Source organism: Urocitellus parryii, chromosome 7, assembly GCF_045843805.1.
Source record: "Urocitellus parryii isolate mUroPar1 chromosome 7, mUroPar1.hap1, whole genome shotgun sequence".
Lineage (NCBI taxonomy): Eukaryota > Metazoa > Chordata > Mammalia > Rodentia > Sciuridae > Urocitellus > Urocitellus parryii.
In genome coordinates, this window is record NC_135537.1 from 169746221 (window position 1) to 169774078 (window position 27858).

Sequence of the window (27858 nt, forward strand, 5' to 3'; positions counted from 1 at the left end):
TGGATCCTGTGGCAGAGGTCCAGGTGAGTGGGCTTATAACAGGTCAGAGGATACAGAAAATAGCTCAAGATCAGCCATGACAATGAACTGCCATTCAGGCTCCCTCCAAACACCTGACCCTTCCATGCTGCGATGCTTTCTATGCCATCCCCAGCATGCAGGAAAGGACCTCGGGAGCAGGCTCACCAGCCCCAAGAGGCTTTGAGTGTCTGAGGCAGACAAGGTAATGAAATCTCTCTGGGTGCTACCAGAAATCTGGGAAATTGGTGTGTTTTCAACTCAGAATATTTTTATTATGTTTTTTTTTTAAGGCTTAAAGAATCAGGAATTCTCACCAGCAACTACACAATGATCCTGTAGTCAAGGATACTTTACAAAAACAGGGTTTTACAGAATTCTTTTATATCTTTAGGAGTTTTAACTCCCATGATTGCAGCCTAGATGGAAAGGAACTTGATGAAAGATGATTTAGTCTGACTTCACTGAGTTTTAGGCAGAAGCACACTATCTATTGTTGATCATCTTGAAAAATCTCCAAGTTGTCCAGGCATGGTGGACAACTGTAATCCTAGAAACTTGGGAGGCTGAGGCAGGAAGATCACAAGTTCAAGGACAAAGTTGCCTCAGCAACTCACTAAGACCCTGTTTTAAAATAAAATTAAATTAAAAAACAAATAAATAAATAGACAAACAAACAAACAAATAAATAGCTGGGGATATAACTCAGTGGTAAAAGCCGCTCGTGGGTTCAGTCCTCAGTATCAAAAAAAAAAAAAAAAAAAGAATATCCAAGTCAACTATCCAAGAGGAAGGACATCCTGCTTCCTTATTTGATAGTTCCCTCTGAATCTGGACATTGCTTTTTAGGTAGGACCCATTCACCCTTAAGTTGGTTATCACTAAGGACATTAGGTAGCATCTTTAAAGGAAACACTTAATCATCTCCATCTTACACACCAGTTAGTCACAGAGTCATCACGAGGGCTGGGAGGTTATCTAGTCACCTTCAAGTTTTAGTTTTCTTTTCCTGTGGGTCTTTTTTTTTTTTTCCTTAGGGAGGAGTTACTGAACTCAGGGGCACTCAACCACTGAGTCACATCCCCAGCTCTATTTTGTACTTTATTGAGAGACAGGATCTCACTGAGTTGCTTAGCGCCTTGCTTTTGCTGAGGCTGGCTTTGAACTCATGATCCTCCTGCCTCAGCTTCCCGAGCCACTGGGATCACAGGCATGCGCCACGGTGCCCAGCTACCTATGGGTTTTTTTTTTAATGTGAAAGTTTCTAATAAAACTCTTAGATAATTACCTTTATTTTCATTTAGTGGTTTCATTGCATGGTTTCCAACATCATCGCCATAACCTAATTAAAAAATAACCATTAGTTAGGATGAGTGATAATGGAAATTCTCATTTTCTATAATTTTTAAAAAATTCAATACCACCACATAGTCAAGCATGACTTCTTTAGTGGTGTAAGTGACTAAGAGTCATGTCTCTGGGTCTCCTCCTTGGTCTCCCTGTGGGCCCCAAGACCTGCTAGGTGGTCTTCTCCTAACACCAGTGGAACCCCTACCATCAAAGGGTGAGAGGCATGGGTGGGGGAGGGGCACTTTTGTTGGGAATTCAAAATTGTCCAATGTGAGCAAATAGCTTGATTTCTAGACTATTCCCTTTCTTGAAGGGACCAGTCAGTAACGACAAACATGAAGGAGACTGGTTAAATAATCCTCTCTGGTTGGAGATTGGATTGATATCACCTTAGTGGGTATAGATTAAAAAAACAAATAAACAAACAAACAAAAACCTTTGGGGTAGGGATATAGCTCAGTGGTAGAGTGGTGGAGCATGCCTAGCATGCATGAGGCACTGGGTTCAATTCTCAGCACCACATGTAAATAAATAAAAGGTCCATCAACAACTAAAAAAAAAATTTAAAAAAGATAATTCTTACAAATGTTATAAATACTATTCTTGAAGAACACATGATTTTCTATCATGTATTTGAAATAATTGATATTATAATTATTAAAATCATAAAATCCATGAAGAGACAAGAGAATAAGAACAAGAGAACACAGCAAGAGAATGTAAGAAATGGAGTATTTCCTACATTTTGAAAAATTAGAAGAAAATCCTGTATTTTAATATAACTATATCAACATAAAGCACTGCTGTATTTAGTGGCAATGATATAATATACCAACAGAGCCCCCCTTATACCAAAAAGGTATTATTTTCTCTATAGCAGTATATTACTTTGTTCAAAATATTCAGTACATTTTTTGAAAACAGTTTCTCTGTTCTTTTTTCTTTTTTCCAGTTCTAGGGATTGAACCCAGGGCCTTGTGCACGCTAGACAAGCACTCTACCACTGACTACATCTTCCCCCCACCACTGTTGTTCAAATTTTATTTTGAGATAGGGTCTCACCAAGTTGCCCAGGCTGGCCTCAAACTTGTGATCTTCCTGCCTCAGCCTCCTGAGTCACTGGGATTTCAGGCATGTGCCTCTACACCTGACTTCTTTTGCTTTCCTTTTTTTCTGTAATACCGAGGATGGAACCCAGGGCCCCGCCCATGCTAAGTGAGCATCTATCACTGAGCTACACCACCAGCCCCCGACTCAATTCTTTTTATTTTATTTTATATTGAGACAGGGTCTTGCTAAGTTGCCTAGGGCCTCGTTAAATTGCTCAGGTTGGTCTTGAACTTGCCATCCTCCCTTCAACCTCTCGATTCGATAGGATGTACAAGCATGCACCACCATACCTGGGCCCCTGCTCAATTCTTAAAACATATCTCCCTATATATCTTAGAAACACCTTATTTGGGGCTGGGGCTGGGGCTCAGTGGTAGAGCACTTGCCTAGCATGCATGAGGCACTGGGTTCGATCCTCAGCACCACATAAAAATAAACAAATAAAATAAAGGCATTCTGTCCATCCACAACTACAAAAAAATAAAGAAAAGAAATACCTTATTTTGTGAGACATTGTTACAGAATTGAAAGAAATACCTTATTTTGTGAGACATTGTTACAGAATTGAAAGAAATACCTTATTTTGTGAAACATTATTACAGAATTGGAAAAGAACATAGGCATTCTATTTCCAAAACTGCTGATAAAGAAAGAGAATTGTTCCAAAAATGATTTGGGACAGGACTTTTGTGGGACATAATTATAGCCCAATGGGGGGTTGCTAAATTGCTTGGGCAACTTTTTCACAGATGTAACAGGATTAAGAACTGCTGGAACTGTCCACCCACACTGTTGGCGCAGACCTGTAAGCTTGGGATAAACCTCAAAACAAGTATCTTGTGCTTGTAGTAATTCCACCTGAGAAGAGGTTTTATCCGGGCTCTAATCTGCTCTCTGGTCCCTGCCTTACACGTGCAGGCTGTTTCTCATGGGTAGTATTCAAAGTATCTGAAGGCTACAAGGCATTAGCGTTTTCTCCAGGTTTCATTCAACAGGAAGTTTAGAAGGTGGTGAAAATAGAATAAAATGTTCTGTCTTCTTTCCTTTAAAGTTTTTGTTTTGCTTATTAGCTCACCGTCTAATGCCTGATTAGATAAGTACCCCTACTGGAAGCCAGGGTTTCCCTTCTAATTCTAACCCCACCCTCTTTAGTTGGTAAAACTCTTGGCAACTGAAGGAAACCAGGACTTTACCATAATGGCTGTTGGCTTCCATATTGGGATCCAACACCTTCTCATTGTTGGAGTTCAGAAGTGGTACTGCTGGCCTTAAAATTAAAGTTGAAAAGGAGGGGAAAAAAACATAGAATTATTTTTAAATATAATGAAATACAGTCTAAACATAATATATTATATATATAAATAAATATATCATTATATATATATAGATAGATAGATAGATAGATATAGATATATACACACATATATATATTTTTCCCCCCTCTCTAACCCCAAATTAACAAAATCGGTAAAGGAAGATCACAAGAAAGCAGAAGGAGCTTTCCAAAGGAAAGAAAGTTTCACTCTTCCATTTGGAAAACTAACAAGTTCTTTAGCTCTAAATGATTGACTGAACTTTTTGCTGTTAAACTAAGAGACAGGGCCAAGGAGTTCTTTATCTGATGCCCTTAGTTTAATGAATGCATTCCTGTGCTGGTTTCTCTCCATAACACAGCAATAATTTCTATAGCCTTGGATTTTGGTTTTCAAGAATGATAAAAGTAAAATAATATTTTTTAAAGGCCAATTCTATTTTGCCAAGTAAATAAAAAATTTAAATGCTCCTCTATTACCATTATAATTTGGTATGGAAAAGAGGATTTCACAAATAATAGTCTAAGAAGGACATGATCTCAGAATAAGACCATTCTCTCCCATGGAAGGACAGATGGCAGTCTTCTACAAAGACACACACACACACACACACACACACACACAACTCTTCCTTTTTCTGATTTTGCCAAGAACCACTGAAAACCTCCTAATGACCAGACTCTCCCTACAGAAAAGTCCACCCATGCCCACAAAAACAGGTGCGCCCTCTTACAAGGACACTGACCTGGACATCTCCACGGGCATCTGCTTGGCTTTAAAAAAGGAAAGAGAAAAACCAAAGTCAGGGTAAGGTGCCTGTATCCACAGCAGATAGTAATAGTCATTTCAGTGACATTTGACTTGCATACCCATTAAAAAAAGAGAAAGAAAATAAAGTTAAGTACATTCACACTTTTCAGAGAGATAGAGAAGAGAAAGATGGAGTTGTTCTCCTGGTCAAAGAGATTTCACATCCACTTTCCAGATAAACCACATTGTGACTCTCTGAGCCAGATGTGATTTTTGCTGGTGAGATGTGATGGAGATGGAGGCAATGGTACAGGGGGCAGATAAATCAGATAACTGGGCAGCTGTTTCTTTGGTTCAAGACAATCTCAAAAAGTAAAGGCTAAATCAATCCCTGTGTTTTTAATTACAAGCTGGCCGAAGACCAAGGCCAGCGGCAGACTTGGGAATGGTTTGTCTGGGAGCCTGTCTCTTCCCAGGGAATTATAGTTTTCCTGCCTGAGAAAAAACACACGGTCCCGCTCATCCCAACGGTCCCCGCTCATCCCAGGCACCAGCACCAGAGTCTCCCCCAAAGAACCCAACCTTACCCTATGAAAAAATTTCTTTGCAGAAATCATTGATTCTGTGCCCTTTTCCTTGAGTCTGGGCTAGCTGAGTGCCAGCAGGTGTTCCTGGCTCCCCACCCATGCCTGGCCCCCAAGCACAGGGTAGAAATCATGGCGCAACCGGCAGATTATTTGGGAAGCTTTCAGGGCGTGTGTGTCCTTGACACTCTACCAGTTAGAGAACTGGAAGTGGCCAAACCCCATAGAAACAGCTTCTCTGACCACATGAAGACGCAACTTCCCTCCACGTTCCCTCATTCCCTCGTTCCCTCCTGGGCCCGCCCAAGGAGGAAAGCAGCCCCTTTCATTTTGCCTAGCTACATCCAGGGGCGACAGAAGCCCCACACCCACCAAGGTTGTCAAGGTGAAAACCCCAAGGAGAAAAACCAGGTGCACCTCCCCAGCTCCCTCTAGGGCACTGTACATCCAAGCTACGTTCTCAGCCAGGACAACCTGTCATAAATAATGGAAGGAAGCAACTGTGCTCACCCTTGGCTTTCTTCAGAAAATAGCATTTGGCCCCAACTATCAAGGTGGTGATGATCACTCCAATGACGACAACTGCAATGAGTCCTTTCTTCCATGCAGCAAGAAAGACTGGAAATGGAGGGGAAATGAAAGAAAGAAAGAAAGAAGAAAGTTCTTCCTGGGTCAGCAGGAAATGATATCAGGTTAAATCATCAAATGGAGACTGATTCTTACAATCCTTACAACTGGTATCTTTCCTTAGCATCTACCTCTGAGGGATGCTGAACTCAATAGTTGGTGGGGAACTTGCTGCTTCTGCTATCATCCAAAGCCAGCTATGATCTTCAAGGAGGGGTCAAACTGAGCGTGCTGGGGTAGACCCCATTTTGGGGTGTCTGATCAGCTCTCCTCCTGCTTTAGGAAACCACCCTCACCCCTATAGGTGGACTCCCCAGCCATGTCCATTCTGCATGACCCCATCCCCTTGGCCACAGGGATCCTGTGGGCAAATATTTGACCCAAAGTGAGTTATTTAAGAGTCTTTTTGCCAAGAATTTGGAATTGGGACCTTCATGAAATACTCCTGATTTCTTATAGCACCCAACTCCTCTTTTTTACCCAAGTTAATTTGAAGGGGTTTCTGTCACTTATAGACACAGAGCTTGAGGACGTTGTTCTCTTGACCCTCAGTCACCTGAGCTGACCTCCCACCTACTCCCTCTTACAAGGGGGATGATCTGTGTCCTTGCCCCTTGGAGCCCACACGTACCCGCTGTGGAGATCCCGACTCACCTCGGACTGCCAGGGTGTTGCTCTGGGGGCTGCTTCGCTGCGGGCTGGCTCTGTTGGAAGCCGTGCAGTAGTACTGTCCCTCTTGCTCCTTGCTAACCTTTGTCTTGCGCCAATGTGCATTGGTTTCATTCGTGACTACTTGATAGAAGGGTTTGTCCTCCATTTCTTTGTAAAACTTATATGTGATCGGACCCGTCCCTTCAGCCACTGAGCATAGAAGCACAATCTCCTCCCCAGACTCCACCTCCTGACTCGCCAGGATAGAAAGGCTGACCTTATTCACCGGGGCTGGAAAGCAGGAAAAGGATTAGGACTGAGTGAAGAAGGGGGACAGAGAAGGAACCTAAAGTGACCACAGCCCATGGCCAGCCTCCCTCCCAGACTGTGACTTGAACTTGGCTTGTGCTTTTCATTTAAGTTGCTCCTCTCATCCCACCTTTTTCATGGTCCTGTCCCTGATTAGCCTAGAAGGGCAGTAATGGACACCTCCTGTCCTCACTAACGGATTAAAGGTAAGACACTAGGGGACACCTCCATTCACTCACCAATTTGCGCATTATTGACTAGTCGGCTCAACTATCAAGCTAACTTGTATGTTCTATTGGGTGTGTGTGTGCGTGTGTGTTTGTGTGTGTGTGTGTGTGTGTTTGCAAGATGAAAAGACTGGAGATGGACAGCGGTGATGGCTAGCCAACAATGGAAATGTGCTTCATGCCACCAAACTCTACGCTAAAAAGTGGCTAAGAGGGTAAATTCACAAGTGTGCATATTTTATCACAACTTAAAAAACAAAAGCAAAGGATGAAGCAGATCATAAAGTGGTTGGGAAACTCCCAGTTAAGACTCCAAAGACACCCCCAGGTAAGCATGAAAAGCACCCACGAATCAATTTCAGCTTTCAGGGGTAGGAAACCAAGATGGCAGCACCACCACCCATCAGCTCTTTGCTCTGAGCCTTAGTTGCTGCATCGTAAAACAAGAATACCACTCCTACTACTCTCTGGTGATTGTGGGTCTTAATTAGAATAATTCACTACAATACTTCACACAGGGTTAGATGTATGGTCAGAGCTCATTAAATGTTAGCCACTAATATTGACCCAAATTAACCAATGAATTCACATGGGGTTCAGCATTTGCCTTTTCATGTATCCTGAGACCTGAAAACCCCACTTCTTCTCAATAATACAGCCACTAGGTTAATCTTCACAAGAACCCATTCTTACCATGTCCTTCTTCCCTCTTCTGGCTCTTTTTTGCAAGGTTAATGCATGCATAATATGCAGTTAATAAGCCATGTTAATGATATCACGCAGCCATTAAACAAAAGGGGACAAAGGACAGAGAAGACGATGCCTTATTAAACTTCTTACAACTGGATGCAGAATATCTAAAAAGTGCAAGCAATGGTGCTCCTAAGTCTTCTATGAGGCACAAGATAGAGATTTAAGGAAAAATACCCATCCCTAAGACGATGGTATATTTCTCTTGAGTATGAGAATTCCAGGTACATATTAGCAATTCCCAGGAGATCACACCTGTAGCTCTGATTGCTACAGGTTCTACACATGACAGAATTGCTCCACCAGGGTCCACTACAGAGAAGAGCTCTGGCCTATGATTCTCAGGGATAGTTCTCAGTTCAACTGAAAAAGAGCAAGAGTTAAGGAAACCCAAACACACAACTTCAGGCTTCCTCAAGTCCTGCATATGCTATTCTAGCCATTCACTTGAAAGGTCTGAAAAGAGATTGCACTGGCTGCATCATATTTTCCTGACCCATGACTGGGGTTTGCTTTAATGTATATTGGGTTTATGGATTTCACACAAATATCACCCATTTCTCTTCTTGTCCCCACAATCCCTGGGCAACTCCAAACCCTCCAAAGGTGACCAAAGACCCCAACCCGACATGATTTCTTTTTATAATACAGCAACTTACCTATCACCTTGACCCTCAGAACCTCACTGACCATTCCAGGGAGGGAATGGCAGTTATCTGTGGCACACTGGTAATCTACATCCTGGGTTGGTTTGTCTTCGAATACTGCAGGATCCTTGGAGAGCTTCGTCTGTACTTCTAACTCATGAGTGGCTTTCAAAAGGCGATAAGAAATAGGTGACGTTCCATTGATCGAATGGCAGCTGATTCTTATGGTCTGTCCTTTTATGATCTCAGACTTGGCATCATGAAAAATCCTGGGCTTGGAGAGCTTTTCTAGAACAACAGAGGGAAATTGTGCAAATGGGACTGAAGCAATGAATCCAACCCAAGACGCTGCTTCTTCAAACTCTGGGTTTTTCTCTCTCTGTCACCATGGTAATTTCAAATGCCTGCCTGCTTACTGATTTTTAAGGGACTTCTAGAAGACAAGACTGTCATGCAGAGCGTGTGTGTGTGTGTGTGTGTGTGTGTTAATAAGGGAGAGGGAAAAAGAAGGGCCCTAGTCAAACTAAAGAATGATACAAATTCAAGGAAATCATTATAGCCTCATAAGTGCATGTTTATATTTTAAAACTTCTTACATGCACACATACACAGTATGTTTCTGTGTGTTCAGCAAAGATACAGAAAAGTATGGAAAGCACCCAAACAGAATACCTTTTGAAACCAACTCTTTTCAGTGCCTCAGCCATTCCTGATATGTAAATTACCTGCCTCAAGAGATAAGAATTCTTCTAGGTCAATTTTTGAAGTTAGCTTATTGATAAACCTTATGAGATGAAATCACCGGTGACCTCCTCCCAAGAGCAGCAATGATAAAAAAAAAAAAAGGTAAAATATAATGACCCACATTCATCTCTTGCATTATTTCCTTTGAGTTGGATTTAGAGACTTGGAAACAGGCTGGTTCAATTGTGACTAAAATCTCAGCTGGATAAGCCACAGCCACCAATGAAACTGTAGCACGGTGATTGAGTAACAGCTTGATGGGGGTTTCGTATTCACATCATCAGCAGCATCAGCATCACCAATGCACTAGCTGGATGGGTAGCATCTGGCCCCCCTCCTGACCTACTGTTTTAACCGGATCTCGGATACACATTTAAGTGCCAGAAGCCCGGCTCTATTGTCCGCCCATTGGAAGTCCTGCCCCTTCTGATTAGCTGGGATAAGGATAAATTCTGGAACTTAGATCTTAGTATTTAGTGCTGACTCAGCAGTGTTTCCTCCCTGGCCTTTCAAGTGACCGCCTGCACCAGCAGCCAGAATCTTGTCAATTCTGAGGCCACACCATCAGCGTGAAGGCACAATAAAGTCTTGAACTTGATCCTGGCAGACAAACGACAATTTCCTTATATTGCCTCTCACATGGACTCTGGGCAGGAACACCCTCCTGCTCTGTGTGGACTCTCGATTTCCCACCTCTTTCCTTCCAATTCTTGCCCTGCCTAAGTCTGATCTGCCTTCAGACCCGAGAGTCCTGCAGTGGGGGATCCGCTCCCTTCCTCCCACTCTCGGGGCTGGCGAGGACCCACTCACCACACACGGTGATCTGGACTGTGTTGCTTTCCTTGACGACTTTGCCGATGCCTGCGGTGCAGGTGTACCTGCCACTGTCCCACTCAAAGGCGATCTTGGTGAAGTTCTGGTCCTGCGACACAATCACTCCGTCCCTCTGGATGGTGAAGTTGGCTAGAGGTGCTCCTGGGACGGAGCATGACAAGCTCAACATCTCACCTTGGTCTAGACGGATGGAGTTAGATTCCAGCTTCGGCTTGGAAAACAGTTCTGAAAAACAGCCAGGAGGAAGGAGACGGTGTGTCTGGGTTCCTGCCCCTGGAAGGGGCAGTGTGGCCCTGGCAGAACCAACTCCATCTTCCTGCAGAAGGTCTTTGCTTCTCATTTACCTGATGAGCACACTTTTAAAGGGTTAGACTTATTCTGGGCCTGGGTCTCCAGGACAGGCTCTCCTCACCTGCTGATCCACTGATTTCACAGACATAGAGAAGAGAAGGGTTGCAATTTGTAATGTGGCAATTACTGATGCATGGATTTACCGAATTCTTTGTTTATTCACACAGTTCATTCCACAAGAACTTATTGCAGGCAATCTCTGGGGTCTCTGGGAGAAAGTTATCCAGGGAAAGTGTCCTAGGCAGCATGTGTGAGTCCATTAAGACTATAACAAACTGCCACAGACTGGTCTGTCTGGGTCCATGTGGTCCTCAAAGGCACAACCTGGTCTCGGGCAGCTTCTATTCCCAATAACTTGCCCAGAATACAGAAGGAGCTCGATATACGTTGACTCAATACTTTTCTCTAATGAGATAATATAAATCCTATCAGTGAAAAATGTCATGAGCCATCAAATTTCCTGTCATTCTCAATAATTCACTAAATTTCCAGCAGACACTAGAATTCCAGACGGCTGCTGTAACCTATATGCCACTCACCCAGATGAGTAGCTGGTGGCCTCCGACCTATGACACTGGGGACTGTGGCTGTGCCTGGACACTCAGTGGAGGGCTTAATGAAAGAGTGAAGGAACAGAGACAAGCATGAATGGACACTTCTGCTGAGGGACCAAGAAGAGCCTATCCTCTCTGTTTCTGTTAAATAACAATTGTATCGAATTCCTACTATGGCCAGGTGCTGTTCCAGGTGTTAAGGAGATAGCATTGGCTAGGAATGTAGCTCAGTGGTAGGATGCTTGACTAGTATGCATGAGGCCCTGGCTTCAATCCCCAGCACCACCAAAAAAAAAAAAATTAAAGATAAAAATATTAAATAAAATGGATAATTGGTTCTGCTCTCAGCAGCTTACATTCTAATGGCTGAATACATCCAATAAACAAGAGAAACAGAGTATATATGTATATATTTTTAGTAATAAGTATTTTAGAGAAAAATGAAGCCAGGTGAGGTGGTAGGAATCAGAGGGAACTTTCAAGCACACAGGTTTGGAAATCAAACAGTCTGGGGGTGACGCTTATTCTGCCACCTGGTGACCCTTCTAATCTTTAGGTGAGTTACTAATCTCCCAGTCTCGGTTTTCATATCCATAAAGTGGTATCAAAATAACTATCACGTAGAATTGTTTCAAGCACTAAATAAAAACATGTATAAACCTATCACAGTGTTCCACAATGGGAAATTATTACTATTCTTTTTTTCCTGACCTATTGTAGGAACTACTGGGGATGTAACATAGTGCTTGGCACAGAAGAAAGATACATGCAGTATGATCATAGATACATAGTAAATATTCTTTGAGTGCTTATTCTGTACAATGCATTGTGCTAACACTTAAGAGCATAGTTGGGCTGGGGATGTGGCTCAAGCGGTAGTATTGGCATGCACAGGGTGCTGGGTTCGATCCTCAGCACCACATAAAAATAAAAAAGATGTTGTGTCCACCGAAAACTAAAAAATAAATATTAAAAAATTCTCTCTCTCTCTCTCTCTAAAAAAAAAGAGAGCATACTTATTTAATCACTATAATAGTCCTATAAGGTGAGCGCTATCACCTCCATCTCTCAGAGTGAGGTAAAGTCAATAACTCACCCAAGGACACAGAAGTAGTGAGTGGCAGGGTTGGGGTCTGTCGTGAGAACCTGAGTACTCAACCAACACAGCAGACTGCTGACTCTCTGTGTGTTGGCTTTCCCCCACCAGCACCAAAGGCCAGCTGAGCACATTCATTCAGAGGAGAAGGGGCAGGAAGAGTCTCCATTCTTACTGGCCATCCTGGATGGCAGCACACTTGCTTCCTGAGCCCGCCATTTGCAAACACTCTCCTGCAGCAGCAGCCCTACCTGTTATGTTGACCACGATGCTGCTGACCTTGGAAATGCGGCTGGACTCCACTTTGCAGGTGTAGTTGCCGTTGTGCTCCACCATGGCCATTTCTGAGTAGACCGCCTCGGGGTTCTTTCTGTTGGTGTTGGTGGCCACGATCGCCTTGTCCTTCTGGATGATGATTTCCGGCATTTCATGGGCCAGGTGTGTCACTTGAATAGTGCACTTAATGTAGAGCTGTTCTCCTTCTGTGATCATTCCAGAGGGGCTGATGTGGAATTTGGGGATAGAGAAGGACTCTACAAGAACAATGGACAAGCCGGTCAGACTCAGGTTCAATCCAGCACTTCCTACTCTTTTGCTTTCTGCTGCTCCTGTTTTTCCCACTGTTTCTCAACTGATTTTTTTTTTTAATTATACATGGACACAATATCTTAATTTTGTTTATTTATTTATTTTACGTGGTGCTGAGGATCGAACCCAGGGTCTCACAGGTGCGAAGGCGAGCGCTCTACCGCTGAGCCACAATCCCAGGCCTCTCAACTGATTTTTAAAGACTGATTTTAAAAACTCAACCTTGGGGCTGTGGCTCAGCGGTAGAGCGCTCGCCGAGCACGTGCAAGGCCCAGGTTCGACTCTCAGCACCACATAAAAATAAGTAAATAAAACAAAGTTATTGTCCAACTGCAACTTAAAAAAAAAAAAAAGTAACTCAACCTTTCCTCTCAATTCCTTCGTCTGGGTTGCTGATGCCCCTTTCCCTCTCACTTGTGTGCACCGCTAGCTATGATGCTCTGACTTTCTTGAGCTTCCCAAAGGCCAAATGCCTTCTCTAGGTCTTGTCTACAGAAACAACTGTAGCAGGTAGAAATAGACTCTGCCCCCCAGCCCACCACAGATTTTTGTGGCTATTCTCATACCATTTTAAGAACCTCCATATTTCAGCATGAATATTTTATAGCTTTCAAAAGTGGCAGCTATGCAGACTGTACTGCCCCCTAGAAATACATTATTTAATATTCCCCCCAAAAGTGACTTCTAGTCTATTCTATTTAATTTTTCTTTTTTTGTTGGGGGGGGCTATTGAGGATTGAACTCAGGGACACTCAACCACTGAGCCACCTCCCCAGCCCTATTTTGAATTTTATTTAGAGACAGAGTTGCTTAGCACCTTGCTTTTGCTGCGGCTGGCTATTCTATTTAATTTGTTAAAACACTGGCTATGGTTCACCCAATTGACTTCATAACTCACACAGTGAAAAACACTGTATTAATAAAATCTCAGATACCAGGATGTGGTATCTTCAAGGAAGTAGGGCTGTCCTCAGCCCTGGTTCCCAGGCATACCCCCAAAACAAACTCACAGCATATACTACACTATACACTTCATTTATCTAACTCTGTAAGATAAAATGCTAACAGCAAATTTGGAGTGATATAACATTCATCAGGTTTTTTTTCCACTATAGCCACTTAAATTTGTAATAAAACCGTGATAAAAAAAAAAATAGCCTCCTTTTCCAAGCAAAAATTTAAAAAGGGTAGGCGTCTTGTAGAACTTTCAACTTTATGGCTCTCTGGGGATGTGGTTATTTGCAGAGTTTCTCTGACAAACAGCTAATTTTTTTTCACTTATGATTTATTTATTTTATGGTACTGGGCATTGAGCTATATCCCCAGTCTTTTCTGTTTTTTTATTTAGACACAGGATCTCACTAAGTTGCCCAAGCTGGCTTTGGACTTGTGATCCTCCTGGCTCAGCCTCTTAAGGTGCTGGTATCATAGGTATGTGCCATCACACTTGGCCTAATTCCTTTAATTTATAAAGGGCTAAAATAAATCATTAAGAAACAATAAAATGGGCAAAGTGTATGGAGAAGCCGTTTATGGGGGAAATATGCTAGACTCATGAACATAAAGAACATAACTCAACCTCACTAAAAAAAATACATATTGGCTAGAGATGTAGCCCAGTGGTAGAGCACATGTCTAGCATGCATAAGGTGCCAGCTTCTTCCCAATGCCCTTCCTGCTGTCTGACTCTCAAAGGCTCAAAGCAGTGGCAGGTACACATTGCATCAGTGTAGGGAGACATGGCCAGTATTTTAAAAAATGGAAATAGAACAGAAAACATCAAAGTTCATCATGTGTCTTAAAGATAAATATTATCTATGAAACTTTTGTTTAGGAAATAGACACATATAATTTCATACATATGAACTGGGTCACGGTCAAAAAGCTTGAAAAATACTAAGTGATTGAGATCAGGTTCGGTCCTGAGAACAGCAGCCCAGACAGAAGGACCAGCCCCTTCCCAGTTTTGGGCTCTCTCTCTCTCTCTCTCTCTCTCTCTCTCTCTCTCTCTCTCTCTCTTTCTTTCTCTCTCTCTCCACCCAACCACAAACCGCAAAGAATAAGGAGAGCAGGACTCTGACCCCTCACGGTGACCAGTTCACTCCTGACGCGCTCTGAGACCTCAAAGTCCATCCCAGATAAGATCTTAGCTTGACAGCGGAATACTAAAATCAGGTCCTGCTCCTCAACCGGGAATTCCAAGGTCACAAAATTCTGATTCTGAGAATTCTTCTCTTTTTTTTGCTTGACAAGTGGTGAATGTAGATCCAGTTTTTCAATGATGAAGCGTATTGGGGCCTTTTCTTCTGGGACAGAACAATTGACTGTCACAAGCCCGCCTTGTATGGCCTCCTTCTTGTCCAGTGTCACTCTGGGATCGGGCACTCCTTTGGAGAAAGAGAAAGTCCAGTTAGCACCAGTTGAACCTCATGTCACAAGCCTCCCTCAGGAGATCAAAAGGGACCCTGGGTCGGGGGTGGGTGGTCAATTTTGTATGTCACAGTGACCGACCCATCTGAGGGTTCTCCCCCTGCCCCAGACACCCAGCGCTACCTCCCAGGTAGTTAGCATGTATGTGCCTGGCACAGTGCCAGGTACCTTGAAAAACAAACATGCCCTGGATGTGGTTGCTGTTTTCAATGGCTCATAGTCCCCTTGGGAAGGTGGTACAATCCAATTCCCAACTGATACAGTATAAAGAGAAAAAAAGACAGCCAGCGTATATTAGTGTTACTCTGGTTGTTGTTGTAATTTATTGAACACCAACCACAGGTGAGAGTTGCCTTGAATTTACTTGATAAATATTTACTGAGTACATACCATGAGCCAGATTCTTTAGGATATAAAAATTGGCCAAATACTCTCACAATTTCACAGAGAAGCAGAGATCTGTTTGAGAAAGTCACGTGTTGTTCAGCCCAGGGCTGTATTCCGATAAATGCACTGTTAAGTGATTTCATCACATAGATGCAGCGTGTATCTACCCAAACTCAGATGGCTGTGGCAAAACTAGGTGGCATTACCTCTGGGACCACCGTCACCTGTACAGTCCATCATTGACGGAAACATTTATACAGGACGTGACTGTGTTGCAATAGAACATGGGCTGGAAATCATGGTCAGCACTCCACCGCTGTCAGACTTTATTTTTCCACAGTAACAGGGTGGAACCCAGCAAGCACTCTACTCCTGAGCTATGTCCCCAGGCCTTCATATTTTATTTTGAGACAGGATCTTTCTAAATAGCTCAGTCTGGCCTTTACTTGTGATCCTCCTGCCTCAGACTCCCAAGTACGTAGGATCACAGGTGTGCACCACTGTGCCCAGGTACACGATCCTTCTAAGGTTCTCAGTAACTCCGTGAGCTGGGCATCATCTTCATTTTAATAATGAGGACTTTGACCTTTAGAGTGGTTAAAGGACTTGCCCAGATGGAAACCCAGGCAGAAAGACTGTAGAATCCAGTGTCTTAACACAAACCTGTGGCCTGTGTGTGTGTGTGTGTGTGTGTGTGTGTGTGTGGTGCTGGGGATTGAACCCAGGGCCTTGTGCATGCGAGGCAAGCACTCTACCAACTGAGCTATACCCCCAGCCCAAACCTATGGTCTTTCTATCAACAAATCCCCTTAACTACGGAAAGATCATAAGAGATATCAGGACTGGGCCCCTGGGAGGGGGATGGTCAATTTTGTATGGAAAAGTCATGTTTTCTTGAGACGAGATGAAGGAAAGGAATTTCTGGGGGAGGGATTCTCAAAATAAGAAAATAAATAAGTGTGTGGGGGGGGCGCGACTCAATGTTAGAATGGTTGCAAAAAAAGAAAATAAAAGAAAGCAGAGCCAGGCCTCATGCCTACATTTTCAGGTTAAGAAAATGCTGGCAGATGAGAGAAAAGGTGGCGGATGGACAGGTCAGCCAGTGGTACTCTCCATTCACAATTGCTCTTCAGGCCGCTGCGTGGGTGACACTCATTTGCTGCCTACCTTCAAACCCTCGGACTCACCTTTCACAGAGACCTGGTACTCCTTTGTGGTTTTCTCCTTTTTGTTCAGGACCACAGTACATTTGTACGTCCCGGAGTCGTACACCCGGGCTGCGGGGATGAAGAGGCTCTCCGTGTTCTCCACAGAGGAGACGTTATGGAGCAACACATCGTCCTTGTAGAACAGCATCAGGTGCTGGGGCCTGACCTGCAAGGTGCTGCTGATGTCCACCACGCACTTCAGGGTCAGGTTCTGCCCGTTTTTCACAGTCCAGTCGGGCAGGCTCTCCATCTGGATGGTGTTGATGGTGAAAGCTAAATGCAAATACAGGCGGGGTGTGGGGGGCAGAGAAGCCTGTTAGCTCAGAACCACCCTGTCCTGGGGACCTCCACCCTGTCAGACGTGGCATCATCACATCCCATGAGGTATAGTGTCCTGGGATCCCAAATGCCTATGGGACCAAGCAATAATGACTCTGGGTAGTGGGCCAAAGAGGATGCTGTTGATACTAAGTTGCTCCTATTCCTACCAAGAGAAGGTGGCAGAGAGTGACAGAGAGCAAAGATGCATGCAGCTTGTAAACTGCCACATGGTGGTCCCAGGAGGAATAGATGTCTAAGCCCTGGCTCGTCATTTAGTGTGTGACCTTGGGCAGCTAACCTCTCTGAGCTCAGTTCCTTATCTCTAAAATAATAATACCCCATGAGGTTGTTAGAACAGATTTACCAGAGAGCACCCAGCTCAGTGCCTGGCACATACATGTGCTTAATAAATGGCAGCTGCCGGGCATTATGGTGCACACTCAATAATCCCAGCTTCTTGGGAGGCTGAGGCAGGAAGATGGCAAGTTCAAAGCCAGCCTTAGCAAAAGTGAGGCGCTAGGCAACTCAGTGAGACCCTGTCTCTAAATAAAATACAAAATAGGGCTGGGGATGTGGCTCAGTGGCCGAGCGCTCCCGAGTTCATTCCCCTGTACCCAAAATAATAAAATTAAATAAATAAATAATTGGCTGCTACCTCTAATCTGAAGCCACAGTCACACTCAGGAACTCTCCTCCTCCACTCAGGCCTAATCCAATTAATGCAGTCCCAGCCATCATTTCTTATTTATTTATTTGTTTGCTTTTTTGGGGGGCGGGGGCAGGTTCTGGGGATTGAACCTAGGAAAACTTAACCACTAAACTACATACATCCCAAGCACTTATTATTATTATTATTATTTTATCTTGAGAGGGGACTTTGTTAAATTTCCAGGCTGGCCTTGAACTTGCAGTCCTTCTGCTTCAGTCTCCTGAGTCTATCCCTGGGATGACAGGGACATACCACTAGAAAATACCTGGCCATTTTCTTTCTTTTTAAAACATTTTAAAATTTAAGAACTTCATGAACAAGTGCTTGCAATTTGTTGACTCTGGAAAGAGTCAAGTGGTGAACTTTTATTACAAGTTAAAAATGAAGTTCTTAACAATTTAGAAACATTTAAAGTGTATTGAAGCTGGGGGTACAGTTCATATGTGTTTAGCATCTGCAAAAACCAGCACCGACAAACAAAAAAGAAAAAAAAAGTAAATGGAGAAAAACCAGGTGTTAAAAAAAAAAAAAGTTTGTTATTTCCCAAAACAGATGTCTTTAGGTTAAAGTAATAAGACCCCCATGCTTCAGCCAGCTGGTATTTCCTATGTAGTGGCTTAAAGGTGTCACCAGATCTTAAAGATTGAAAACCACTTGTGAAGCAACCACTTATACCCCCCATGTCAGCCACTCAGAAGCAAAGAGCACAGGTCAGGCACCCAGAGCACAAGCTGCACTCAACCAACTAATCACTACCTGCCAGAAACCAGGCTCTGCAGCTCCACTTGCCAAATGTGTCATTTCTGGCTGAGGTTCTCCAGTGCTAAATTGCCCTCTATCCAGCCACCAGAGATGGGGCCCTAATACAATCAAATATATGTCCTTGTAGGAGGAAATCTGGACACAGAGAGATCTGAGGCATATGCACATGCATAATACACACACACACACACACACACACACACACACACGACCATGTGAAGACAGAGGGAGAAGGTGGCCATCTCCAGGTCAAGGAGAGGCTTCAGAAGACCAAACCTGTCAATATGTTGATCTTGGACTTCTAGCCTCCAGAACTGAGAGAAAATAAATTTCTGTTGTTTAAGCCACCTAGTCTTTAATTTTTTTTTTTTAAGATGGACTCTTGCTGTTTGCCTAATCTGATCTCAAACTCCTGGGCTCAAGTGAGCCTCCCATGTCAGCCTCCCAAAAGCTGGAACTACAGGTGCACATAGCACCCAGCTGACTGTGATGCTTTTTATGGCAGCCTGAGCAGACTAATACAGATGGAGTTAAGAAACTGCCTTAGGGAGCTGGGTGCAGTGTCTGCCATCCCAGCAGCTCAGGGGGCTGAGGCAGAAGGATGGCTGAAGCCAGACTCAGCAAATGAGATCCTGTCTCAAAATAAAAACTAAAAAGGTCTGGGGTCATAGCTCAGTGGTAAAGCACCTCTGATCCCTAGTACTAAAATAATAATGATGATAATAATAATAATAATAATAGCAAGAGAAGAAGAGATTGCATTATGGAGGCCTGGGGCATGGCTCAGGCGTAGAGCACTTGCCTAGCATATTTGAGGACCTGGGTTCAATTTCCAGCATTACATACACGCAAAAGTTTAATGGAACCTGAGAGTCTGGAATGTCCCCGGAATGTCATCTGCACTACCGCAGGGGTTCTATCAACTCCAGGCAAAGCTGTGTTGCTGCTGAGCAAGGGGCTCCTTTCCATCTTGTGGATTCTGGGATTTCCCTAATGGAAATCCTTTTTTGCTTTGGCTGCTAAAAGGTACAAAGGCAAAATTCTACCTCTGCTTCTGGCAATCTTTGTGATGCATTTTGGTGTGGCCACCTGTACTTTCCTCTCATTCTGATTCCCCCCTGGATCCCATCTTGCTGAACCTAAGTTACATAGTGGTTCCAAATCATTTTTGGCTAAGCTGGCCAGAAATACCACCAAACCCCGCTTTCCCTCTCTTTTAACAAAGTAAAGTCTTCTTTAAGCAATTTGAAATTTAATTTGCCTATAACATGTTTCAGATTTTTCAATGAGTACAAGAGTCTATAACTAACCCTTTTTTTTTCCCCTGAAAATAGATTTAACCAAAAACGGCATTGGAGTGGTCCATGAGATGAAATGAGGTAAGCATTTAAATTCAAGTCATTTCCTACAGCAAATCTTCAGAAATCCCTTTCTCTGCAACTTCTTTGCTGGGCAAGCTCTCAACACTGAAGTTTTCTTTAGAGCATATTTATTTTCCCCCAACTAATACAGTCCCCACCCAAGTAGATCTCCTTCCCTTACCTCTCAGCACCTCCTCCTTCATGTTAAGCCAAGTTGTTTAATTTAGTGGTTTTCCCCGGGGGGGGGGGGGGGGGGAAATAGCAGAAGTCAAGTGCATCAAGCCAGACTACCTGGACCAAATTCTCCTTCTGCTATTAACAAGCTGTTTGACCTTTGGCAAGTTACTAAACTTCTCTGAGCCTCAGTTTGCTTATCCACACAATGGGTGTAAGAAGTGTTAAGTAAGAATCTGGAGTTTAAGTACTAGAAGCACATTTCGTGGCACTTGTGAAGTGTTTGAGAAGTGTTAGCTGGGTTCTATCAGTCACAGAAATAAAAACTTCCAGGGATGGTGGCACATGCCTGTAATCCCAGAGACCTGGGAGGCTGAGGCAAGAGGATCACAAGTTCAAAGCCAGCCTCAGCAATTTAGCAAGCCCCTAAGCAACTTAATGGGGCCTTATCTCAAAATTAAAAATACAAAGGGCTGGGGATGTGGCTCAGTGGTTAAGCACCTCTGGGTTCAATCCCTGGTACCAAAAAATAAAAAATAAAAACCATTTTAGGAGCTTTACAGCTCTCTCTCCTGTCCATGTTTCTAGAGAATCGTTCCACATAAAAACCCCTTTTACGTTTTTATTTTTAATTTGGGGGGTAATTGATAGTGACTCTCTATTCTCCCAGCTTTGCTCAGCCCACTGTGGGGTGACTTCACCTGGGACCTGGCTACTTAACTGTTCCTGTTCTGAATGAGCTGCCCACCCCCGGCCGGTCAGGCCCCAGGCACTGGGCATGTCTGAGTTCTGGCCCTGAGCCCACAGCCCTTTGCTGGGTGGTCTTTGGAGTTATTTGACCTCTCTGGGCCACTGCTTGTCCTGTAAAAATGAGAATGTGATGCCTGCCTTCCCGGCTACTTTCTCTCTCTTCTCTGTCTTTGTGGTGCTGGGGATGGAACCCAGGGCCTCACCTGTGCTAGGCAAGCGCTTTTCCATGAGCTGCCCCCTGGCCCTCTGGTTTTTCATCTTGACCATCGGAGCCAAGATGGCTGAGGGCACTGGACGGGCTGTGCTTTCAATTCCTGGCCCTGGTTGACATTCCCTTCCTTCCTTCTGAGCATCATTCATAGCAAATATTTCAGGAGGCTTCTCTGTGCCAGCGCTGTCCCCTACCAGGAGGAGAGTGGCCTGGCAATTTCTGCCCTCCGGGACTCAGTCTACATTCACAACTCTTCTGCTCCGGACCCTCCAGGCTCAGCACTCCCCACCCCCACCCCACCCCACCCCACCCCGTCTTCCTGCTGGCCAGACCTAATTCATTTCTTCTGTACACAAACCCTACCACTTAACAGGCGGAAGCTCAGAGCAGCGGCTTTCTTAGTGGGGTCAGTATCCACAAGCACTGGATACTCTCGCCAGCCTGCTTTTCTAAGTAACTCTCTGAAGCCTTTCTGTTTAAATAAATGAACTCCACGTTCATTCTCCTGGTGGGAGAACCAGAGTGCTGTGGCCAGTCAGAACAGACAAGGGAGACGGGGCAGGGGGTGGGCAGCGTGGAAAAGTAAAAGCTCTTTTTTTGGTACCAGACATTGAACCCAGAGATGCTTAACCACTGAGCCTCATTCCCAGCCCTTTTTATATTTTATTTAGAGACAGGGTCTCGCTGAGTTGCTTAGGGACTCACTAAGTTGCTGAGGCTGGCTTGGAACTCACGATCCTCCTGCCTCAGCCTCCTGAGCCGCTGGGTTCACAGGCATGTACCACCACGCCCACCAGGAAAAGTATTTTTTTAAATTCATCAAGATGAGTCCCGGCTCCACCAGGGAGGCTGAGACAGGAGGATTGTACGTGGGAGGCCAGCCTGGGCAAATTACTGAGACTCTGTCTCAAAATGAAAAAGCTGGAAATGTAGCTCAGTGGTAGAGCTACAGGGGTTCAACCCCAGGGATGAAAAAAAATAAACATTAAAAATGTTAAATTTGGGGCTGGGGATGTGGCTCAAGTGGTAGAGCGCTCGCCTAGCATGCGTGCGTCCTGGGTTCGATCCTCAGCACCACATACAAAGATGTTGTGTCCGCTGAAAACTAAAATAAATAAATAAATATTTTTTAAAAAATGTTAAATTTAACACAAACATCATTTGCTGATGAGCCTCACCCCTGCTTGTGGCCCCTTGGAGGTCACCTATCACATTCCACGAGGACTGGTCTGTGTGAGCAACATAATGCTCCAGATAGGCTGGGACCTCACTTCTGAGGTCAGGCTACAAAGACAACGCAGCTTCTGTCACAATTTCTCTCTCCTGGTCCAGCCTCTCTGGGCCAGGCCAGCTGCCGTGCCACGAGCAGCCCCATGGAGGGCCCACAGGAGGAGGGGCCGAGGCCTGTGTCAGGAGCCACACAGCGGAGCGTGGCAGATGCCCTGGCTGGTCTGACCTTCACCTGATAACCACAACCCTGACCCACTGCCATCTCCTGAGAACCCTGGGCCAGAACCTCCCAGCTAGGCTACCTCGGACTGGTGATCCCCTGAGACTGCTGAGGTCACATGTGTGTGTCACCTTTGGTCACTAAGTTTTGGGAGTAATTTGTTTAGCAGCAATAGATAACCAAGAAGCCACCCGGTCAATCTTGAACAATCTCAAATTCTTATTTCAATAATACAGGAAACACTATCTTCTTTGTAAATAAACTCTCCAAGCACAGCCAAACCGAAATAGTGTGTGTAGTAGGGAGTCCATGACCCATCCCCAATGGTATGAGAATGTGTGTTTTTCTGAAGAGGGGGTCCTCTTCTCACTGAACCCCAAAAGGTTCAGAACTGCTGTGGTGCGGGATGGGGTCACAGAGCAGTCTAAAGAGGTCAGATCTTTTCAACCTGGAGAGAGGGAGGTTGGTGGAAAAGAATCCAAGTTGGCAGAGTTATCAAAAAAGCACAGATAGGGCACCCAGGAACCACAGTGCCAAGTCCCCAAACACCCAAACAATGGTGCCTACTTCCCTTGACCTCAAGGCCACCAGTCAGCGGATGCTGATGCTCCCTGGAAAGATAGAGCAGCGTGACTCAGGAGCCACCTGGCCCTCAACCTGGAAATGACTCAGAAAGAAGCGGGGCAGGAGAAAGAGGGGCCCCCCCGCTGTTGTCAGGAAAATTACAGAGTGCCACAAAGCCTCGACTCCCCCAGGATCTTCTGGGCTCAGCAGAGAGCAAGCTGGCCCATCTTCCCACCTCAATCCTAAGCATCTCCAAGTGCAGTTCAAGTTCCCATCCATGAGACACGGATCAAGCACCTGTGCCAGGAATTAGGCTTCCAGGGAGAATAAGAAATCAGCGGTGCCACCCAGGGCTGGCAGACGGGTGGAGACCCCACTAGCTCAGCACTGTCAGTGACACTGAGAGGCCAAGGACAGTCTAAAGAAGTGCCCCTGGAGTGGGCCTGGCAGGCCATGGGCAGGCCGTGGGCGCTCCAGGAGAACAGCGTGTGTGCACAGGGCCCCGGGGCGTGAGAATCAGTGCACTGTGGGCACTGCAGCTCCAGGAAGCAGCGTGTGGGGCTGGAGGGGCCAGGGCAGCGGTGCCAGATTAAAAAGCCTGTTCTTCCACGTGGACAAGCTGGGCTCTGACCTGGGGGTCTTCAGCTGGGGCGTGCCAGCTGAGAGCAGAGCTTTGGAAAGAGCACTGTGAGCCAAGACCAGAGGCTGGCGCAGCGCCCGACGGTTCAGGTGAACACAAACGAGGCCAGAGCTGGGGCCGACGTGGGGCGCTCCAGGGGACTCAAAGGATTTGTTTTGCGGGCTGGCTGATGACGGGGTTCTAGAACAAAATAATGCCGAAGGTTGCCGACACCGTGAAAGTAATCCATGTTACTAATAATGCATTTTATATTATTCCTATTTTACCACAATTTTTAAAAGATCTGATGGGATATGGAAGTTGAAAAGGTAGAAGTTAAGGTTCCCAGATTATAGGGTTCCCAAGAGGATATGGGTGCCACCAATTAAAATAGAGAGCATCGAAAAAACGGTAAGGAAGGAGGATGAAGTCCCCCGGGTACAGCTGGGTCTGAGGGCCTGGAGGAGCGGGGAGAGGAGGACAAGACGACAGTTGCTGGCCCCAGGTTAAGTCTGAGGCTCAGGGAACAGGTCAGGGCTAGAAGAAGATCAGGGGGGCTTGTGGAAGAAGGGAGGACTGGGCTTCCCAAAGGACAAGAAGTGGAGCCTGCAGAGGCCAGGGGGTGGGCTCAGACTCAGGGAAAGATCAAAATCCCGCCTGGGGAGAAGGAGGACAGTTCGTTAGAGGGAGGAGGAAAACCAGGGCAGAGGATCTAGAAGGTCAGAGAAGGAGGCTTTGGGACATGGTCGACCCGCAGAGAGTCCCAGTTCGGGAAAGGCTGGAGGTGTGCATTGCATTTGGCATCTGGTGGTCCTCGAAGACCCTTGGCAAGGAGATTGCAGGCTGGGAGGAGTGGGCCCCAGGCCACATGGCTGTGCGTGTGGAGGGCCGGGAGGTGAGGAGGCAGAGCCAGTGCTTCTAAACCAGCCTCAAAGTGCCACTGAGAGGGCAGAGGGACCCAGGATGAATGGAGGGGCAGAGCTGTTTGTGTTTGAGAAACAGGACAAAACAAGAGTTCCCAGCTGGGTTTGTAGACTGTGAGAAGAGGCAGAATCAAGGACAAAGACGCAAGGACAAGGAATCAAGGACAGAGCATGGGTGGGAGGAGGCCAAAAATGGGTGTGGAGGGACCTCCAGGCAGGGAAGAGCCTGGGACCCAGGTGAATGGCTGGCTCTGGTGACCAGAGGGTTGGATGTGTCCCCAGAAGCCAGGAGGGAAGGCGGAGGATGGGTGGGGAGGCAGATAAGCCAGCAGCCAGGGCCAGGCGGGAAGTCCAGGGAGTTCCCTCCAGACCGTTTTGCTAAGTGAAGACAAGCAAGGTCACCTCCTGAGGCAAGGGGAGGTGGGCTGTGGTTGGGGAGGGGCAGGAGGGGCACAGGAGGGCTGAGATGGGGGGAGGGAAGGACCAGGGCTGCAGAGTGGGGCCCACAGAGCACGCTGGCACATCCTGTGGGTCTCAGGTGGCCCAAGAAGTGGAGGCTGGTCACAGCCACGATGCTCTAACCCACGTGGTGACCTGCCAGGGCTCTGTGGCCACAGGGCCTTGATCCCTCCAGTGCAAAAACAAACCAGGCACCGGAGGAAGGGTGGGAGAGCCTCGGCTCCAAAGTCTTCCCTGAAGGCAGGAACATTCCCTAGGACCTCAGGGAGGAGGGGGTTGACCTCCAGGGAGGTGGGAAGGGGACCGAGAGTAGTGGTGCTGGAAACAGGATGTGTGGATGGAGAGAGGCAGGAGCCCAAGCCCTGGGGCATCTGCACGCCCTTGGGGTGTGGTCTGGACAGGAGCAGGCCTCTGTGGCTAGAGTGGCCAGAAGACAGCAGGTGAGACAGGAGGCCCGGCTACGAGGCAGGCTTGCACCTCTTGTCAGCATCATCATGTATCCATCTCTGTGTGCAAGGGGTTATCTCCACTGCCCCATCCCAGCCTCATGCCACTCCACGCCATACGCTGTCGCCATCCCCATTTCACAGATAGGGGGGAAAAGCTCCAAGAGGCAAAATAAAACTGATCCTAGAGACATGGGTCAGGCCTGTGGCTCTGGTCAGATAACTAGGTTTAGAGAGTGAGGGGTCCCAGAACTGACTGTCCACTGGCTCTTGACTGGACAAGTCAGTCATTTCTGAAGCTCAATGTCACCCTCACACAAGGGGGATGATTTGAAGATGAGGGTTACCTTGTCTTTGTGGGCTACCACGGGGGCCGATGCCCAAGGAAGAACATGGACATGGAGTGGCCACACCAGCGCCCTCATCCTGGGACCCCCACCCCAGCTTTGGCTCAACCCAGCATTGTTCCCCTTCTTCATCTCCAAGCAGCTGCGTGACTTGCCAGCCCCCAGCCACCCCTGTTCTTTGCCAGCTGAAGTGATTTCTGACTAGGGGATTCTGTTTTGTGGACCGTCTCTCCATTCAGGGTCCCCAAACCCAGCTCATCCCCCTCCCTCAAGGCCAAGCAGAACAAAACCCATCCATCCAAGAGGAAAGTTCAAAATCAGCCGTAGAGCGGATGAAAAACCAGACAGAGCAAAGACGGGCGGCAGATGCTTCCCTGGGTAGAAGCACAAAATGTGGCAGATAAAAATCACAGCCTCAACGGGGCGGATGGAAAACAAGACCCGGTGTCTTTTTTTTGGAATCACTTAGGAGAAAGAGAATTATAATACCAATCTAAACAATGTTCTGTCTTCATGAGTCTGACAGATCAGTTGTATCCCATTTGTGAGTGAAAACAATTGAGAAAAAAAAAAAGATTGAAAACTAAAAATAATCAGGGATGGGGGCAGGACAGGGAAATAAGCAATTTATGGTGGAATGAACTCCAGCAAATTATGGATTTGCTCACTACTCGATCACCTCCCAGTCCCGACCAAAAGCAGCCCCAGAAACACAGTAAACGGCTGCTTCTAAACCCCCCTGATCAGGCCTGGACGTAGAGCAAGTGCTTTGTTCTAAGCGCTTCTAAAAAGGACCAAATGGAATCCGCTTTAGTTCCCCACGGGTGTGTTTGTCTCAACTGCTATCCAAGCCAAGCAAGGGGACGCGAGTGTGAGAGCAAAGCTAAGTCAATGAATCTGTGACTTACAGTTCTCTGTACCATCAAGACTCCAACCTGGAAGAGACAGAAGAAATCTGTTGGTTTCAGGAGCTTCAATTCTCATGGAGTTTAAGCCAAGTGGGGAGAGAGAGGGAGAAACTCACAGAGCAGGAGCATCAGCAGGACTCCCAGCCGCATCTTGCCCCCTTGGGTCCACCCCAGCTGCATCCTGAGAGCCGGGAAGGTGAAGGCACAGTTAGTGCTGCCTCTGGGCCATGCCTCTGGGGCAGAAAACACTTCCCCCTTTGCCACCGATGACAAGCCGGTCCTGTGAAGAGCAGAAACCACTCTGGTAACTTCTGTGGCAGCTGCAGAGAGACGGGCTGTTCTCCTGGTCAGGTAATGGCGGCCATTGCTGGAAACCCAGAACAATGAGGCCTGGGCCGGCCTGATATCTCCTCAGGAAATGACTGGCCTTCCTGAGGGACCACGGAGTGCAGCCGCTTTGTTTAGGGGGAGAAAAAAAAAAAAGGCACCAGTGATATTTGCCTCCAGGTTCTCGACCCTCCCCGTCTCTCCTGGGTTTGGGGTCCCCCCTTCTGGTGGCAGGGTAAGGGATTCTTCCCTCGCTCCGGGTCTACCCTTGTCTCGTTGGACACCCAGCGAGGTCTCTGCTTTTCCTGTGACTTCCCCAAAGGGGCTCTTTTCACCCAGCATTAATCAGGTCTCTTGTCTTTCCTGGGCTAACTTTAAAAAAAGAAAAAAAAAAAATCAGTGTTTGTCAGAGAGAGCAGGGATCAGGGCAGCTGGGCTTGGAATTTAGGGAGCTAGGAAGGTCTCTCCAGCCCTCACAGTGGCTTTGGTGTGGAGGACACGGGCATCCCATGAGGTGCCCACAACTCCCAGAGGCCCCTCCAGCCGGCATCCCCAAACACACATACTGTACTGGGCCACAGGGAATCTCCCAAGATTTTAACCAGTTTCTTCCATTTCACCTGTGTCTGGCCTCCAGAAATAAAATCAGAATCTTTAAAAAAAAAATTTTTTTTTTTTCACTACTAGGATTGAAGCCAGAGGTCCTCTAGCCCTGAGTGACACTCCCAGCCCTTTTTATTTTACTTTGAGACAGGGTCTCACTAAGCTGCCTAGGCTGGCTTCAACCTGTGCTCCTCCTGCCTTGGCCTCCCTAGTCACTGGGATTATGCCACGCCCAGACTAAAGGTCAGTGGATGATCCTTCCTAATCCACCCCTTGCTGACCTCTCTGGCCTGAACTCTCCCCGTCTCCTTCCTGGCTCTACGTTTTGGTGGATAAAATGCATGATTCCCACAATGCCTTGTGGGTCTCTGCTTTTGCCAGTGTCCTCGCCCTGCC

General features: G+C 46.2%; 1 protein-coding gene and 1 non-coding gene across 2 annotated transcripts in view; both read right to left on the minus strand.

The window, feature by feature from the left end:
• The window catches only part of Pecam1 (platelet and endothelial cell adhesion molecule 1), a 45604-nt gene extending 18662 nt beyond the window's left edge, over positions 1-26942 (minus strand). Inside the window, exons 1-12 of the mRNA XM_026402229.2 lie at positions 26649-26942; positions 26533-26559; positions 16508-16801; positions 14585-14890; positions 12167-12448; positions 9891-10139; positions 8349-8624; positions 6407-6694; positions 5636-5743; positions 4537-4564; positions 3672-3745; positions 1307-1360 (exon numbers count right to left, since the gene is read on the minus strand). Coding sequence (XP_026258014.2) covers positions 1307-1360; positions 3672-3745; positions 4537-4564; positions 5636-5743; positions 6407-6694; positions 8349-8624; positions 9891-10139; positions 12167-12448; positions 14585-14890; positions 16508-16801; positions 26533-26559; positions 26649-26712 — 2050 coding nt within the window. The 5' untranslated portion in view covers positions 26713-26942. The remainder of the gene's footprint in view (positions 1-1306; positions 1361-3671; positions 3746-4536; positions 4565-5635; positions 5744-6406; positions 6695-8348; positions 8625-9890; positions 10140-12166; positions 12449-14584; positions 14891-16507; positions 16802-26532; positions 26560-26648) is intronic.
• Positions 16020-16093, minus strand: Trnaa-cgc (transfer RNA alanine (anticodon CGC)). Its single transcript has one exon. It is a non-coding gene; the product is annotated as a tRNA-Ala (tRNA).
• Positions 26943-27858: the final 916 nt, after the last annotated feature.